We start from the raw sequence: 17,349 nt of genomic DNA, 5'->3' as shown, positions 1-17,349 counted from the left end.
TTGGGATGACTAGAGGTGTAGTCTGGCAGTAAAGGGAAAACGTGCCCTTTGCATGCCCAGACGAAATCAAGCTCAGCTGTACTCAAGTAGACTAATTAAGGACAATTAATTCACAATGGTTAATTACCCACATAGGACCCCAGTGTTTCTCCATCCTATAAAATATTCTATAATTCCCCTATACAACCTCTCCCTCCTGCCTTGATTTGTTTAGCATCTCTATAGTTTTATCTTTTCTAGAAAGCCATATAATTGAAATCAGACAGTATGTAACTTTTGCAGACTGCCTACTTTCACTTAGAACATACATTTAAGTTTTATCCATGAATTTTCACTTTGATAGCTTATTTCTTTTTTATGGCGGAATAGTATTCCATTGTATGGCTGTACCACTGCTTTTATCCACTCACCTATGGTGGACATCCTGGTTGTTTCCAGTTTATGGAAATTACGAATAAACTGCTATAAACATTTGCCTGGAGGTTTTTGTGTGCACATTAGTTTTGAAATCAGTTAGGAAGTACCTAGTTGTACAATTGCTGGATCCTGTGGTAAGATATTGTATTTAGCTTTATGAGAAAGTGCCGACCTGTCTTCCAAACTGGCTGTATCATTTTGCACTTCCACAAGCAATGAATGAGAAATCCTACTGTTCCACATTCTTGTCAGCACTTGGTGCTGCCAGTTTTTGGATTTCAGCCATTTTAAAGTTGTGTAGTGATAGTTCATTATTGTTTTAATTTGCAATTCCTTAATAACAAGTGACATTGAGCATCTTTTTTTAAATATATTTTTTAAAACATCTGTATATAGTTTTCTGGTGGTGTGTCTGTTTCAATCTTTTGTTTATTTTAAAATTAGTTGTGTTGTTGTGTTTTGTTTTGTTTTTTTGGTGAGTTTTAAGAATTCTTTATATATTTTGATGATAATCTTTATCCATATGTATTCTGAAGATATTTTCTTCTAGTGTGTGGCTGGTTTTCTCATTCTTTCAACAGTGTTTTTTCAGTGTAAAAGTCTTAAATTTTAATAAAGTCCAAATCATTAATTCTCTTTTTTTATGGATTGTTCTATTGGTCTGGTGCTTACAAACTTATCACCAAACTGAAGATCATGTAGAATTTTTCCTGTTTTCTTCAAGGAGTTTTAGGTTCCTCATTATTGTTTAGGTCATTGGTTCATTTCAAATTAATTTTTGTGTGAAGTGTAAAGCTTGTATACAGATTCTTGTTCCATGTCACTGTCCAATTGTTTCAACAAAATTTGTTGAGAAGACTATCTTTTCTCCATTTAGTTCTATCTCTTTTGTCAAAGATCAGTTGACTATATTTGTGTAGTTTTATTTCTTGACTCATTGTTCTGATTCTCTGGTCTACCTATCTATTCTTTAAACAATACTACACTGTTTTATTACTGTAGAAAAGTTCTTGAAATCAGGTAGTATGAGTCCTCCAATTTATTCAGTACTTCAGTTCTTCAGTATTAAAGGCGATTCTAGGTCTTTTTTCCTTTCCATTTAAACTTTAGAATTAGTTTGTTGATATCTGCAAAGTAGGTGGCTGAATTCTACTGTGATTGCCACGAATCTATAGGTCAAGTTGCGAAGAATTGACATTGATAATGTTGAACAATTCGAACATTAACAATATTGAACTTCCAATCCATAAACATGAAATAGCTCTTCATTTTTTAAAGATCTTTGATTTTTTCACCTGTATTTTATAGTTTTCTATACATAAGTCCTGTACATATTTTGTTAATTTATACCTTAGTATTTTATTTCATATACTATTATAGGTGGTATTGTTTTTTAAGTTTCAAATTCTAATTGTTCATTGCTGATATAAAGAAAAACAATTGACTTTTGTTTAATTAACCTTGTAACCCAGCACCTTGTATAATCACTTACTAGTTCCAGAAGGAATTTTTTGGGGTCAGTTTTTGCACAAACATTCATGTCATTTGTGAAAAGAGACAGTTTTATTTCTTCCATTACAGTCTACATACCTTTTATGTCCTTTTCTTGTCTTATTACACTTTCTAGGATTTCCAGTACATTGTTGAATAGGAAGTATGAGAGAGGACATCCTTGCTTTGTTTCTGGTTTTGAGGGAAAAACATCCAGTTTTATTATTATTATTATTATTTTTCCTTTTCTGAAGCTGGAAATGGGGAGAGACAGTTAGACAGACTCCCACATGCGCCCGACCAGGATCCACCAGGGGCGACGCTCTGCCCACCAGGGGGCGATGCTCTGCCCCTCTGGGGCGTCGCTCTGCCACAACCAGAGCCACTCTAGCGCCTGGGGCAGAGGCCAAGGAGCCATCCCCAGCGCCCGGGCCATCCTTGCTCCAATGGAGCCTTGGCTGCAGGAGGGGAAGAGAGAGACAGAGAGGAAGGAGGGGGTGGGTGGGGGGTGGAGAAGCAAATGGGCGCTTCTCCTATGTGCCCTGGCCGGGAATCGAACCCGGGTCCCCCGCACACCAGGCTGACGCTCTACTGCTGAGCCAACTGGCCAGGGCCAAAAACATCCAGTTTATGATGATGTTAGCTGTAGGATTTTTTGTAGATATCTTTTAACAAATTGAGAAAGTTATTACCTATTCCTACTTTGATGAAAGTTTTTTAAAGATTCCAGATAATTTTTAAATTGAATAATTTTGTTAAATGCTATGTATCAATCAATATACTTGTATGACTTTTTCTGTTTTCCTTGTCAATGTGATGAATTACACTTATTTTCAGATGTTGAACTTGAGTTACATACCTGGAATAAATCCAACTTGGTCATGGTGTACAATTTTTTAATACATTTTCGAATTTGACTTGTGACAGTTGTTAACAATTTTTGTGCCGATGTTCAGGAGAGATATTAGTCTGTAGTCTTCCTTTCTTGTAATATCTTTATCTGGTTTTGGTATTAGGAGTAAAGCTGGAATTATAGAACGAGTTAAGAAGTGTTTCCTCTGCTTTTGTTTTCTGAAAGAGATCATAAAGAATTGGCATGGTTTCCTTCTTAATTCTTTTAGAAATAACTTGTAAAACCATCTGGGTTAGCTGGTGATATTTTTGGAGAGTTATCAATTATTGATTAAACTTACTTTATAGTTGTGGGATAGTCAGGTTATTTGTAACTCCTTGTGTAAATTTTGATAATTTCTGTCTTTCAAGCAATTGGTGCATTTTATCTTAATTTTTATATTTGTGGACATAGACTAATTCATAGTATCCTTGTTATGGTCATGAAGTCAGTGATAGTGACTCCTATTTTATTCATGTTATTTGTAATGTGTGTATTTTCTCTCTTTTGTTTAATTATCCTGGCTAGGAGTTTATCAATTTTATTGATCTTTTCAAAGAATCAGTTTTTGTTTCATTGATTTTATTTTTTGCAATCTGTTTTCAATTTTATTATTTTCTGATTTAATATTTATTGTTTTTTCTGGTTGCTTTAGGCTTAATTTTCTTTCTCTAGTTTCCTTACTATTGGAAACTTAGGCTTTTGATATATTTTTATTTATATGTGATATATATATTTAATGCTATACATTTTCTTCTAATCATTACCTTTTCTACATCCTGCCAGTTTTGATATTTTATTTTTATTTTCACTCAGTTCAAATATTTTTAAATTTCTATTGATATTTCTTTGACCCATTTGTTCTTTAAAAGTATATTATTTATTTAAATTCTCAAATGAAAGCATACTTTACATTGTTTCTATATTTAAATTTTGTTAAGTGTGTTTTTATGTTCTAGGATGTAGTCTATCTGGGTGAGTGTTTTATTGGAGCCTAAGAATAATATATATTATCTGTTGATTTAGAGTAGACTGTAAATATCAATTAGATCAAGTTGATTGATAGTGCTTTAGAGGTCAATTCAATCCATATAGATTTTCTGACCTCTTAAACTGTTCATTATTCATGAGGGAGACAGAAGTTTCCAACTATAATAATAAATTTGTCTATTCACTTTCAGTTCTAACAGTGTTGTCTTTAATGTTTCTACCAGAAACATTAAAAAAACAACTGGAGAAAATATTTGAAACAACTGTTTTTAAACCCTGGCTACTGTGCAGTGTAGGGCAGTGTAGGGCAGTGTTTCTTGAGAAAAGGGAAAATAAATGAGGTTAGCTCTACAGTTGCTCCAGCTTCCTGCCTAGAGCAAAGCTCCGGGCTATAGATCAGGAAGGGGGAACTCAGGTGTAATTAAACATAGAAGGTAGCACGTGACAGTTGTTTAATGGAGGGCACGGGAAAGAAAGCTACAAGAAAGTAGAAACTAGAGCCAATAGAGACTGCAGTAAGGGCCAAGACTTGATTGACTATGAGTAAAATGAGATTTTACTTGGGCTCTGGAGGCCAATGTAAGAGAGGTAGAAAGAGCACAGGGTGGGAATTTTGGTACTGGCCCATACATGACACAGAAAGGTTTGTGTGTATGGGGGGGGATTTTTAAGGATAGGTCTGAAAAATACTTGGGGATTAATTGTGGAAATTCATGAGTCTTAATGTAGTGTTTGATTTTATTCAGTAGATTAGTGGCTTATTTAGAATTTAGACAGATCTTTTGATTTTAGGGTCAGAACATAATTGTTTAAGCAGTTGATTATGTCTTCAGCTTCTTTCTCCTTGCCAGGACTCAGTCCTTGTCCTGCTTTGCAGCAAACCTTCCCAATTCCAGGTAGGTTGGAAGGAGAGTCTTCAGTCCTCCTTACCCAGAGCGCACCCTGTGCCCTGCCTCTCACCCTTTCACTCTCAGTCCAGTGGCCGGTGTTTCTTAGTTGAATAAAATTCCCTTAACTGAACACTTTCTAGTGGATTAGAATCACGCAAATGAGTGCTTTTAAATGGAGGTTCTATATTTAGTGTCTCCAAGTCCCTTCAACACCGTGACAAGGATATTAGAGAAGGCTTAACCAAGTGGATAAAATTAAAACTGGTGGCATTTCACACGTATGTTGGACTTGCTGGACAAGAGACAATATGTTTTTTCAATCTCTCTTATGAAGCCAGTGGGTAATCCTTGAATTATTATAAGCTTAAAATATTATAAAGGGTGTGTCAGAGATTTGCTTTGATGCCAGTATTGTCTCATCAGTGACAGAACTTGAGCGCTAATAATGTGTGTACACTAGCATGCCCGTTGCAGTACAGCTGAATTGTCCTTCCGAATATTTTACTTAACTGTTCTAGAAAATGAAAGTGACAGTACATCTTGTTCATGTGGCATTATATACCAAAAAAATGCCCTTTGCTGCAAATAAGTGTCTTGACTGTCAAGAGGCTGCCTATTTAATTTTTGCATCATTTAAACTAATTGCTTTTTTTCCTTTGCTCTGTGAACTGGTAGTTTGGTCTTTTTTAACTGATAGTTAAAATAAATTAGATAAAGGGAAGTGAACTTAAATAAAACATGTATCAATTTGTGTTCCTGCTCTACAAATAATACTTGAAAATGTCTTGGTAGGGAGCAGTGAATGAATGAGCTTTCAATTTAATCTTTGGATTTTAATTATGTGTGGCACTTTTATGTCCCAACTCTATATGTAACTAAGACCTAAGACACAGCCTGTAATCTTTGATTCTAATTGGCAATTCTCATTTAATCTAGGCTAACATAGAAGTTGGGTCATTTTTCACCTTCTTATACTCAGTTCTAGTTTGATTCACTTTGAGCTGCTATAAAATATTCGTGCAACATTGTAACTTATAATGACACTGGTATGTCATAGTTACTTCTTACAAGTAGAAAAAGATGCCGACCTCAATGATCCATGCCCAGGATCCTATCACATGCAGTTGGCCATATAACATGTAACATTTGCTATTTTGGTTCTGTTTGTACATTTTGTAAGGACTTTGACATCTGAAAAGTAGAAGTACTTTTGGGATTAAATTACAGAAAGTACTTATTAAAGCTAATCAAATCTACTTTTTTATTTGACTACTTAATGATTTAATAAATATTTAACTCTCTCTTCAGTCTTTCCAGTTGTATTTTATTGTTATACATCAAAGACCTGTAGTTATTTTTTGTCTTGTGTTCAACAACTTGACTCACAGATCTGTGAGACATTTTGCTTCAACTCACTGCTCTAAATAGTACCATACCTAACCAATCTGAGTAGTCTAACTTCTAAATTTCTGTAAGAAAGGAAATTTCATGATTTAGCTAAAATGTCACTTCATCTCTTAAAGAAACATTTTTTGGTATTTTACTCATCCCTTCCATTGTGTTACGGGTAATTCATTCATTCATTCATTCATTCATTCAATGAATGCTGAAGAACTTTTGATTGTCTGCCTCCCTCCAAGCTGAAAACCTGATGGAAGTAACACAATCTGTCTTTGTTTATCACGGCATCTCCTGTACATTGCAAGTATTGAACAAATTTTTACCAAATGAACAAAACCTTTGATAAACAAATTTGGTACCTACCACTACTAGTACCCGAACTGAGTCTAAAATTCTTTTTCTGAAAATCAGATTGTCTGTAGTATGACCACTGGGACCTTTACAGTGAGAGGTAATAGTGGTTTTGTTTCATTAACTTTCTATCTACCTGTCTTTACCTTTGAAATCTTTTAAAATGAAGGTAAGTTGCATTTATAACAGAAAGCATAAACTTTATTTTAAAAAAGTAAAATGTTGTTCTGAAGTTGTAATTAGGTGACCCCTTTTTGTATCTTGAGGAAAAGAATACCATCTTTAACCATTTCTTCTTCAGTCAGATCATTTGCACTTATCTTTCTACATAGATCTGATATGAAAAGATTTCATCTTCTGCTGCAGGGTTCCTGGACAATCTGTTCACATCCTCTACCTCTTTGTAAAGTTGCACCGAAGAAGGAATAAATGGTATTTGAGTAATACACTAACTACTACTAAAGAATAATCTATTTTTTTTTATCCCAGTCCCATCCCAAAGCAGGTAAATATCAGTCAGAACCCATCTCCTCAAAACTCTGACCTCAGAATTTCGTAAGAAATGTGAACCTAAAGGAATTATTTGCCTTTGATCTTCTTTTCCTGTTTTTCATCGTGAGGCTTCTGGTCTTACATTCCAAATAGATGATCCTAGACTCATACAATCTGAGGGTGGGAGGTAAAGTGAAGGTCACATAGTGCAAGCACTTACTGGGTAGCTGAATCCCTTTGGTCTTTATCTGGCTTTTTCCTGGAAACTGCCAGTGATCCAAAGCCTCACTTCCTACGGAAGCAGGTCCTAGTTTTGTTGTAAGCTTTGACTGTTAAAAACTGCTTCCTTCTGCTGGGTTCTAACTACTCATCGTTTTCACATCTTCCTTCTATTTTACCATTTGGGCTCATAATGAGCGAGATGAATCTGTCTCTCTAGGCGAGTTTAGGCTGCTATAACATGAATACCATAGACTGGGTGGCATAAACAACACATTTTTATTTCTCATAGTTCTGGAGGTTGTGAAGTTCAAGGTCAAGGTGCAAAACTGGAGTCTGGCGAGGGTCTACTTCTTGGCCTGCAGGTGGCACTTTTCTTGTATCCTCACACGGTAAAGGGTACTAGCTAGCTCTCTGGCTTCTTATAAGGGCACTAATTCTATTCAGGAGGGTGCCACACTCACCCTCCTGAATTAAGTCTAATTGCCTCCCAAAGGCACCATTTCCAAATTCCATCATATTGGGGGGACTATAAACATTAAGATTATAACACAGCCCTGGCTGGTTGGCTCAGCGGTAGAGCGTCAGCCTGGCGTGCGGGGGACCCAGGATCGATTCCTGGCCAGGGCACATAGGAGAAGCGCCCATTTGCTTCTCCAACCCCACCCTCTCCTTCCTTTCTGTCTCTCTCTTCCCCTCCCGCAGCCGAGGGTCCATTGGAGCAAAGATGGCCCGGGCGCTGGGGATGGCTCCTTGGCCTCTGCCCCAGGCGCTAGAGTGGCTCTGGTCGCAACAGAGCGATGCCCCAGAGGGGCAGAGCATCGCCCCCTGGTGGGCAGAGCGTCACCCCTGATGGGCGTGCCGGGTGGATCCCGGTCGGGCGCATGCGGGAATCTGTCTGACTGTCTCTCTCCGTTTCCAGTTTCAGAAAAGTACAAAAAAAAAAAAAAAAAGATTATAACACAGTCTCATACAGGACAGCCTCTCTGAGGGTGACCCTCATGTTTCCTTTAACTTCTTTAGTTCCTCAGTCATTCTCCATGTGACCCAATTTTGTGTCTACTTACTATCCTAGCTACTCTAACCCGAACAGATTTATTCTGCTTATACGTGCAGCATCCAGCAATGAGTGTGATACTCCGGCTGTGTGCTGATGGGCTGAGTGTAGTGTGAATATGATCTCCCTCGACTTGAATAGAACCTCACTAGTACATTTGGCAATGAAATCGTTGAAAGGCCAGCCTAAGGACACTATGACTGGTCAGATACAACTGCTCTTTTTATCTGAATTATTTTATTTCTAGGTGTCCTTATATTTGTCAACATTGTTAATAATGGATAAAAATTTAAAACTCTGTTAACTGAAAAAAATCTTTATTTTTTCAGAACTAGGATTTCAAATCATCCTTAATAGAGAATGGTCTTAGACAAATTTATCTTAGTAGCATAGCCGTTTCCAAATATTTACCTTATAAAATTATTGAGAGGGCTAATTTTATTGTAGAGTGCTAACTTGTAAAGTGTATTTAAAGTGCTTAAAACACATGGTGAGATGATGGGTACTCAGTGCATATTAGTGGTAATAATCATTAGTATTATGACTTATTCCAAGAGTTCTGAGAAGCACTTATTTTAATACTGCACAAATAAAAAGAGTCAGTGGATTCATTATATTTTCAAAATGTCATAGCGTTACTGGCCTATCTCAAGGAATAAGAAAATTCTCAAACAATCTAAATTTATACTTAAAAGTAATGGAAAAAGAAGAACAAACAGAGCCCAAAATGAGTAGGAGGAAGGAAATAATAAAGATCAGAGCAGAAATAAATGAAATAGAGTCTAAAAAACAATTAAAAAGATCAATGAAACCAAAAGCTAGTTCTTTGAAAAGATAAACAAGATTGACAAACCTTTAACCAGACTCCTCAAGAGAAAAAGAGGCCCCAAATGAGTAAAATCAGAAATGAAAGAGGGGAAGTAACAACTGACACTAAAGAATTGTAAGAAAATATCACGAACAACTAAATGCTGACAAATTGGGCAAAATGGAAGATGGATATATAAGTTCTTAGAAACATTCAATCTTCCAAAAGTGAATCAGAAAGAATCAGAGAATATTAATAGAGAAATTATAGCTAGTAAAATTAAAGCAGCAATCAAAACGAACAAAGAAACAGACACCTCCCAACAAACAGAGGTCCTGGACTGGATGGCTTCTCAGGTGAATTTTACCAAACATTCAAATAAGAAATAACATCAATCCTTCTCAAACTATTTCAGAAAATTTAAGAAATGGGAGAACTCTCAAGCTCATTTCATGAGGCTAGCAATTATACTAATTCCACAACCAGATAAAGACACTATAAGAGAAAGAAAATTATGGCCCAATATCTCTGATGAGCCTCAACAAAATATTAACAAATGAGCTCCAGCAATAAATTAAAAATGACCAAGTGGGATTGATATTGCAAAGATGCAAGTTGGTATGATATCCACAAATCAATAAATGTGATACATCACAGAAACAAAATGAAGAATAAAAACTAAAAGATCATATTAATAGCTGTAGAAAAAGTATTTTATAAAATCTAGCAACCATTTATGATAAAAACTCTCAGCAAAGTGGAAATAAAAGGAACATACCTCAATGTAAGAAAGGCCATATATGACAAACTCACAGCCAACATCATGCTCAATGTGTAAAAACTACAGGTGATTCCCTTAAAATCAGAAATAAGACAGGGATGTCTGCTTACACCACTGTTACTCAACATAGTACTGAAAGTCCTAGCCACAGCAACCAGATAAGAAGAAGAAATAACAAGCATCCACATTAAAAAAGAAGAAGGAAAACTGTCATTATTTATAGATGACATGATACTGTATATAGAGAACCCTAAAGGTTCTACCAAAAATCCACTAGAACTAATAAATTAATTCAGTAAAGTAGCAGGATACAAAATAAATATCCAGAAATTAGTTTCATTTTTATACAACAATAATGAACTATCAGAAAGTTGAAACTAAGAAAATAATTCCACTCACAATTGCTTCAAAAAGAATAATCTACCTATGAATAAATGTAACAATGAGTGTAAAAGACTTATATTTGGAAAATTATAAGACACTGAAGAAAGAAGTTGAAGAAGATACAAATAAGTGGAAGCATATACTGTGTTCATGGATAGGAAGAATGAACATCATTAATATATATATAATACCCAAAGCAATTTATAGATTTAATACAATTCCTATCAAGATATCAATGGCACATTTCATAGAATTATGAAATATGTATGAAACCACAGCAATCTTGAGAAAGTAAAACAAAGTTGGAGGAATCATGCTACCTAATATCAAACAATACTACAAGACCATAGTAATCAAAACAGTATGGTATTGGTATAAAAATAGACATATAGATAAGTAGGACAGAATAGAAAGCCAAGAAATAAACCCATAACTTTATAGTCAATTAATTTTTGACAAAAGAGGCAAAAACATACAGTAGGTAAAGACAGTCTATTCAATAAATGGTTTTGAGAAAATTGGACAGATACGTGCAAAGAAATTAAACTGGACCATCTTCTTAAATCATACACAAGAATAAACTCAAAATGGATTAAAAACTTAAACATTAGACTCAAAACCATAAAAATCTTAGAAGAAAACATAGGCAATAAAATCTTGGACATTTTTCATGGCAATATTTTTTTTCTTATATTTTGCCTTAGGCATGAAAAACAAGAAAAAATAAACAAATGGAACTACATAAAACAAAAATGTTTTTTTATAGCAAAGGAAACTATTAACAATAATGCAGAAACAACCCACTGAGTGGGAGAACATATTCACCAGTGATACATCTGATAAGGGGTTAATATTCAAAATTTATAAAAAACTTAATAAAACTCAACACTTAAAATACAAAAAATCCAATTAAAAATGGGCAAAGAACCTAAATAGACACTCCTCCATAGAGGACATATAGATAGCCAATAGACCTATGAAAAGTTGCTCAATGTCACTAATCATCAAAGAAATGCAAATTAAAACCAAAATGTGATATCATTTCACACCTGTTAGAATGTCTTAACATCAGTAAATCAACAAGCAACAAGTGTTGGAAAGGGATGTGGAGAAAAGGGAACCCTCATGCACTGTTTTTGGGAATGCAGATTGGTAGAGCCACTGTTAAGCAGTATGGGGTTACCTCATAAAGTTAAAAATGGAACTGCCTCCTGACCCAGCAATTCCACTTCTGGTAATATATCTGAAGAAACTTGAATAATTACTTTGAAAGAATATGTGCACGCCTGTGTTCATTGTGGCGTTATTTACAATAGCCAAGATTTGGAAGCAGTTCAAGTGTCTGTCATTAGATTAGGGGATAAAAAAGCTGTGGAACATTTACACATGGGATACTATTTAGCCATAAAAAAGAGGAAATTGTTACCCTTTGTGATAGCTTAGATGGACCTGGGGAACATTACACTAAGTGAAATAAGCCACTTAGAGAAAAACAAGTACCATATGATTTCACTCATATGTGGACTCTAATGAACAAAACGAGCTAACAAGCAAAATAGAGACAAACTCATAGATACAGAGAACAGACTGACAGCTGTCAGAGGGGACAGGGGCTGGGGTGTGGGGCTGGGTGAAAATCATGAAGGGATTAAGCAAAAGCAAACAAACATTAAAAAGACTCATAGACACAGACAACATTATGGAGATTAACAGAGGGAAATGGGGGAGGGGCAGTAGGAGGTGGTAAAGGGGGATAAATGGTGATGGAAGGAGACTTGACTTGGGGCGGTGAGCACACAATACAATAGACAGATGACGTGTTATGTATGGTATTGTACACCTGAAACCTATATAATTTATTAACCAATGTCACCCCGATAAATTCAATAAAAATGAATTAAAGAAAAGATTCTTAACTTAATGAAAATTGCAAAGTATCTTTTATCATGTAGAGCAGTGGTCCCCAACCTTTTTTGGGCCACGGACCAGTTTAATGTCAGAAAATATTTTCACGGACTGGCCTTTAGGGTGGGACGGATAAATGTATCACGTGACCGAGACAAGCGTCAAGAGTGAGTCTTAGACGGATGTAACAGAGGGAATCTGGTCATTTTTTAAAAATAAAACATTGTTCAGACTTAAATGTAAATAAAACGGAAATAACGTAAGTTAGTTATTCTTTCTCTGTGGACTGGTACCAAATGGCCCATGGACCGGTAACGGTTCTTGGCCTGGGGGTTGGGGACCACTGATGTAAAGTAGTTGTACACCTGAAACCGCTATAATTTTATTAACCAATGTCACCACAATAAATTCAATAAAAACATTAGAAAAAGAACTGTTGCTTCGTAACAATATTTTGGAGAGATTAATGTTTTTGAAAATATGGAATATTGTATTAATTTTTGTCTTTTTAAAATACTTGTTTCTTTCAATACATTTCAGCACCACAGCATGGCCTTTTCAGGTTGTGATATTGATCTGAAACCTGAAAGAATCACTGCGAAATACATTGGATCCTTTCCTTCCGCCCTAATTTAGTTAGTGAAAACCACAAATGAGTAAACCTTTCAAAGGAAATTATTTTAAACTTTTTAAAATCATTTATAGTAGGAAAAGAAATACATTTGTGAAAATCTTAGAACCAACTACACTACTTGAGGGTTTTGGGCCAATTCCTGAGGTGATAAAATAGAATTTAGTAGCAATTAAAAACTTATGGAGCATCTCTGGCGTCCAGAGGCTGTCAGATACATTTTGGATGTCATTCGTCTTTCCTGTCTTTCATTAAGAGGTCTACTTGAATGATAAGGATGTTTACTAAATGCTTTTTAAAACTATCTTTGTAATTTAGTTTGAAGTCAGGGAGTGTGATACCTCTGGCTTCATTCTTCTTGCTCAGCGATTGCTTTGACTATTTGGTGTCTTTTGTGGTTCCATACAGATCTGATAATTTATTGTTCTCTTTAGAAAAATGCCATTGGGATTTTGATGGGGAATGCATTAAATTTGCATATTGCTTTGGGTAGTATGGCCATTTTAAGTATGTTGATTTTTCCAGTCTATGAATATAAAATATCTTTCCATTTCTTTGTGTCTTCTTCAATCTCTCTTAATAATATCTTGTAGTTTTCAGCGCATAGGTCTTTCACACCATTTGTTGTTTATTTCTAGATATTTTATTCTTTTTGTTGCCATTGTAAAAGGAACTATTTTTTAACTTTCCTAAAATTTCATTGTTAGTGTATAGAAATGCAATAGATTTTTGTTTATTTATTTTGTATCCCAAAACTTTACTGTATTTGTTCATTGTTTCTAATAGTTTTTTGTGTGGCATTTTTAGGGTTTTTTTATATAAGGAATTATGCCATCTGCAAAAATAACAATTTTACTTCTTCATTTACAGTTTGAATGCCTTGTACTTCTTTCTTTTGTCTGATTGCTGTGTCTAGGACTTCCAGTACTATGTTGAATAATGGTGGTGAGAGTGGGCATCCTTGTCTGATTCCTGATCTCAGAGGAAAAGCCTTCAGTATTTCATTATTGAGTATGATATTAGCTAAGGGTTTGTCATATATATCCTATATTATTTTGAGGTACTTTTCTTCTATACTTATTTTATGAGTGGATGTTGTAGCTTATCAAATGCTTTTTGTGCATCCATTGATATAGATTTGTATCTTTTTTTTTTTATGTGGTGTGTCACATTGATTGATTTGTGTATATTGAACCAACCTTGCACCTCTGTAACGAACTCCACTTGATTATGATGTATTACCTTTTTTTTTTTAATTTTATTTATTTTTTACAGAGACAGAGAGTGAGTCAGAGAGAGGGATAGACAGGGACAGACAGACAGGAACAGAGAGAGATGAGAAACATCAATTATTAGTTTTTCATTGTGCGTTGCAACACCTTAGTTGTTCATTGATTGCTTTCTCATATGTGCCTTGACCGCGGGCCTTCAGCAGACTGAGTAACCCCTTGCTGGAGCCAGCGGCCTTGGGTTCAAGGCTGGTGGGCTTTTGCTCAAACCAGATGAGCCCGCACTCAAGCTGGCGACCTCGGAGTCTCAAACTTGGGTCCTCTGCATCCCAGTCCGACCCTCTATCCACTGCGCCGCCGCCTGGTCAGGCTGTATTACCTTTTTAATGCAGCAATTTTCAACCTTCTTCATCCATGGTATATGTAAACTAATTACTAAAATTCTGCAGCACACCTAAAAATATAGTTTTCTGCCAAATTGACAAAAAACTAGGTATAATTTTAATTCATTCCCACATGATGGCTGCTGTGTTGGCTGTTGTGATTTTCTTTTTTATTCGACAACCTAAGGGAAAAAGAGGTCAGTGCCCCTGACTAAATGGTAAGGGAGTGTACATTGTAAAAATTCTTGCAGCACACCAGTGCCCTGGCACACCATTTGAAAATCACTGTTTTAATGTGTTGTTATATTCAATTTGTTAGGGTTTTTGATTTTGTATTCATGAGACATACTGATCTGTAGTTTTCTTTTCCTTTTTATTTTTTCATTTTATCTTTGCTGGTATCAAGATTATGTTGGTCTCATAAAATGTGTTAGGATTTATTGCCTCTTCAATTTTTTGGAAGACTTTGAGAAGGATAGGTATTAAATCTTCTTTGCATGTTTGGTAGATTTCACTAGTGAAGTCATCTGGTCCTAGAATTTTATTTTTTGGGAGGTTTTTTTGGTGGTTGTTTAAATTACCTCACTGGTAATTGGTCTGTTTAGATTTTTCAGTTCTTTGTGAGTCAGTCTAGGAAAGTTATATATTTCTAGGAACTTATCCATTTCTTCTAGGTTATTGAATTTGGTGGCATATAGTCTTTTATAGTTTTCTTGTATAATTCTTTGTATTTCTGTGGTGTTTGTGTAACTTCTCTTTCACTTCTGATTTTGTTTGAGTCTCTTCTTTTTTCCTTAGTGAGTCTAAACAGAGGTTTGTCAATTGTACTAATCTTTTCAAAGAACCAGTTCTTTGTTGCATTAATTTATTATTAAAGAGTATTCACGAAGCAGTGTTTGACGCTAAGCTATATCACAAGGATAACTAAGTATAATGTTTTTTATAGCATCTGTTTTACACACACACACACACACACACACACACACACACACACACACACACACACACACACACGGTTTGTCAGAGCCAGCTTGTACTGGCTAACAAAAGCGTATTGTTCAGTTTGCAGGAGATTTGTAAGCTGCTTGATCTGAGAAAATTAGCTTGAAATTTGCCATGGTAGGAGTATTCACACAATGAAAATTGGTGAATGGTACACATTGAAACTTTTTAAAAACATTTGTGGGCAGCTAGTTGTTAAACACTTACCAGCATACCTGTACCTCAAGGTATTTCTTTAAAAAGAATAAGAGGTTATTAGTACTGAAGATAGTTTTACTATGAAAGTTTACATAAGAAAAAGAATAAACTGTTTTTTTCCCCTGTGTCCTCAGGGATACGGAAAGACCGAAGAGGAGGAAGAATGTTGAAACACAAGTGCCAAAGAGATGATGGGGAGAGCAGAAATGAAGCGGGGTCCTCTGGGGACATGAGATCCGCCAACCTGTGGCCAAGCCCCCTCCTGATTAAGCACACTAAGAAGAACAGCCCTGCCTTATCCCTAACAGCCGATCAGATGGTCAGTGCCTTGATGGATGCAGAGCCCCCCCTAATCTATTCTGAGTACGACCCCAGCAGACCCTTCAGTGAGGCTTCGATGATGGGCTTGCTGACCAACCTCGCAGACAGGGAGCTGGTTCATATGATCAACTGGGCGAAGAGGGTGCCAGGTAAGAACACTAAGTTCAACTTCTATTTTGAAGAGTCACTAACTATGTATGAACTGGTTACGATGTTGTAAGAGAAAGACATAGTAGGAAACAACAGCTTGGTATCTACATAATTGGTTTCAAGGTTACAGCCGAATCTGTTAAGTTTTAGTATCAGTGCACTCTAATTCTCCTGGAAAGTAGGAAAGATTGTTTGAAAAATAAAAATCTAGAAGATTAAATTCTTTACCTTGACATTATTTTTAACCATCTTAATCACCAAAAAAATCTGAGGTGGACACTACATAATCAACAACATTAATATTATATGTTCATACTGTCAACATTTTTTAAACATTAAATGATATATGATCTATACATTTTTAATATTGAGGACTTCTGTTTAAAAATATCAATTATTAATAAACAATTTTACCTTAAAATATTTTCTTTTAAGGTCTTTGTGAACTACAGAGATAATAATGTTTCTTACTGTATGCCCAATTACTTACTCAACTTCCTGTTCTGAATATTTTAGAAGAAAGAAATTTTTTTAAAAAAGATTTTCCTTATAAGATGAGGACAAATTAGGTCCTCATCCTAATCCTGAGAGGAGCTTGTAGAAAGGTGCAGCGGCTCAAGTTCAGTTGATTTTTCTCAGAACTGGTGTTCCCGTAAAACTTGCCTGTCGTTTTTATTCAGGGAGAAGAACTCTAGTTATTATGGAATTGAGACTAGACTTCCTCCCTTCCCCACTTGTCCATTCAGGAGCTCACGTAGAAGAATCAGGGCGAGAAGAAAAATTTTTTTCCTGGGCTCATAGATGAAATCAGTAATGGATTTAGACAGGTGATCTCATTTGTTTTTTTTTTTCTAATCGATGAAATCAATTTGTTACCCATATAACATGGGATGCTTTTTATTAAACTAAATAAATGTGGAGTTTTGTACTTATATTTCAGAGTCCACTGGTCTGTGAACTGTGAATTTGAATAAGGAGTCAGCCATGCTGTGATCTAAATTTGCTAGAGCACATCCATGTAGGTGGTAGGATCTGGGTTATATAGAGGCGTGGGGATTAGCAGGCACGTTTAGATGCCGAGGGCTAGTCCTCATGGCGAATAAAAGCTCCCAGCCACTTTTGGAATTAAGAGTGTTATTGTGCACCTACCTACTTAACATTCTCATGGAAAGCAGATGTATAATAAGCAAATATTGGAATCTAAATGTAATGTGGGTGTAGATTTTATCTTAATTATATAATATATATATAATATAATATAATGATAATCTTATCATTGCCTTTTTACATACTTTGGGAGAAGAGAATAATTAAATAATAATAACGACCATATCCCTGAGAGCCAACTTTTGGTTGC

The 17,349-nt window shown here is 35.4% G+C and overlaps 1 protein-coding gene across 4 annotated transcripts in view; it reads left to right on the top strand.

Moving 5' to 3' along the window:
• Positions 1-17,349, top strand: part of ESR1 (estrogen receptor 1) — a 343,642-nt gene that overhangs the window by 194,316 nt on the left and 131,977 nt on the right. For all 4 annotated transcript variants that reach the window (XM_066372976.1, XM_066372975.1, XM_066372977.1 and 1 more), the window contains one exon: positions 15,656-15,991. In XM_066372976.1, the coding sequence (XP_066229073.1) occupies positions 15,656-15,991 (336 nt within the window). The remainder of the gene's footprint in view (positions 1-15,655; positions 15,992-17,349) is intronic.

The sequence above is a fragment of the Saccopteryx leptura genome, chromosome 3 (genome assembly GCF_036850995.1).
Source record: "Saccopteryx leptura isolate mSacLep1 chromosome 3, mSacLep1_pri_phased_curated, whole genome shotgun sequence".
Lineage (NCBI taxonomy): Eukaryota > Metazoa > Chordata > Mammalia > Chiroptera > Emballonuridae > Saccopteryx > Saccopteryx leptura.
This window is presented reverse-complemented; position numbering and strand designations above follow the sequence as displayed.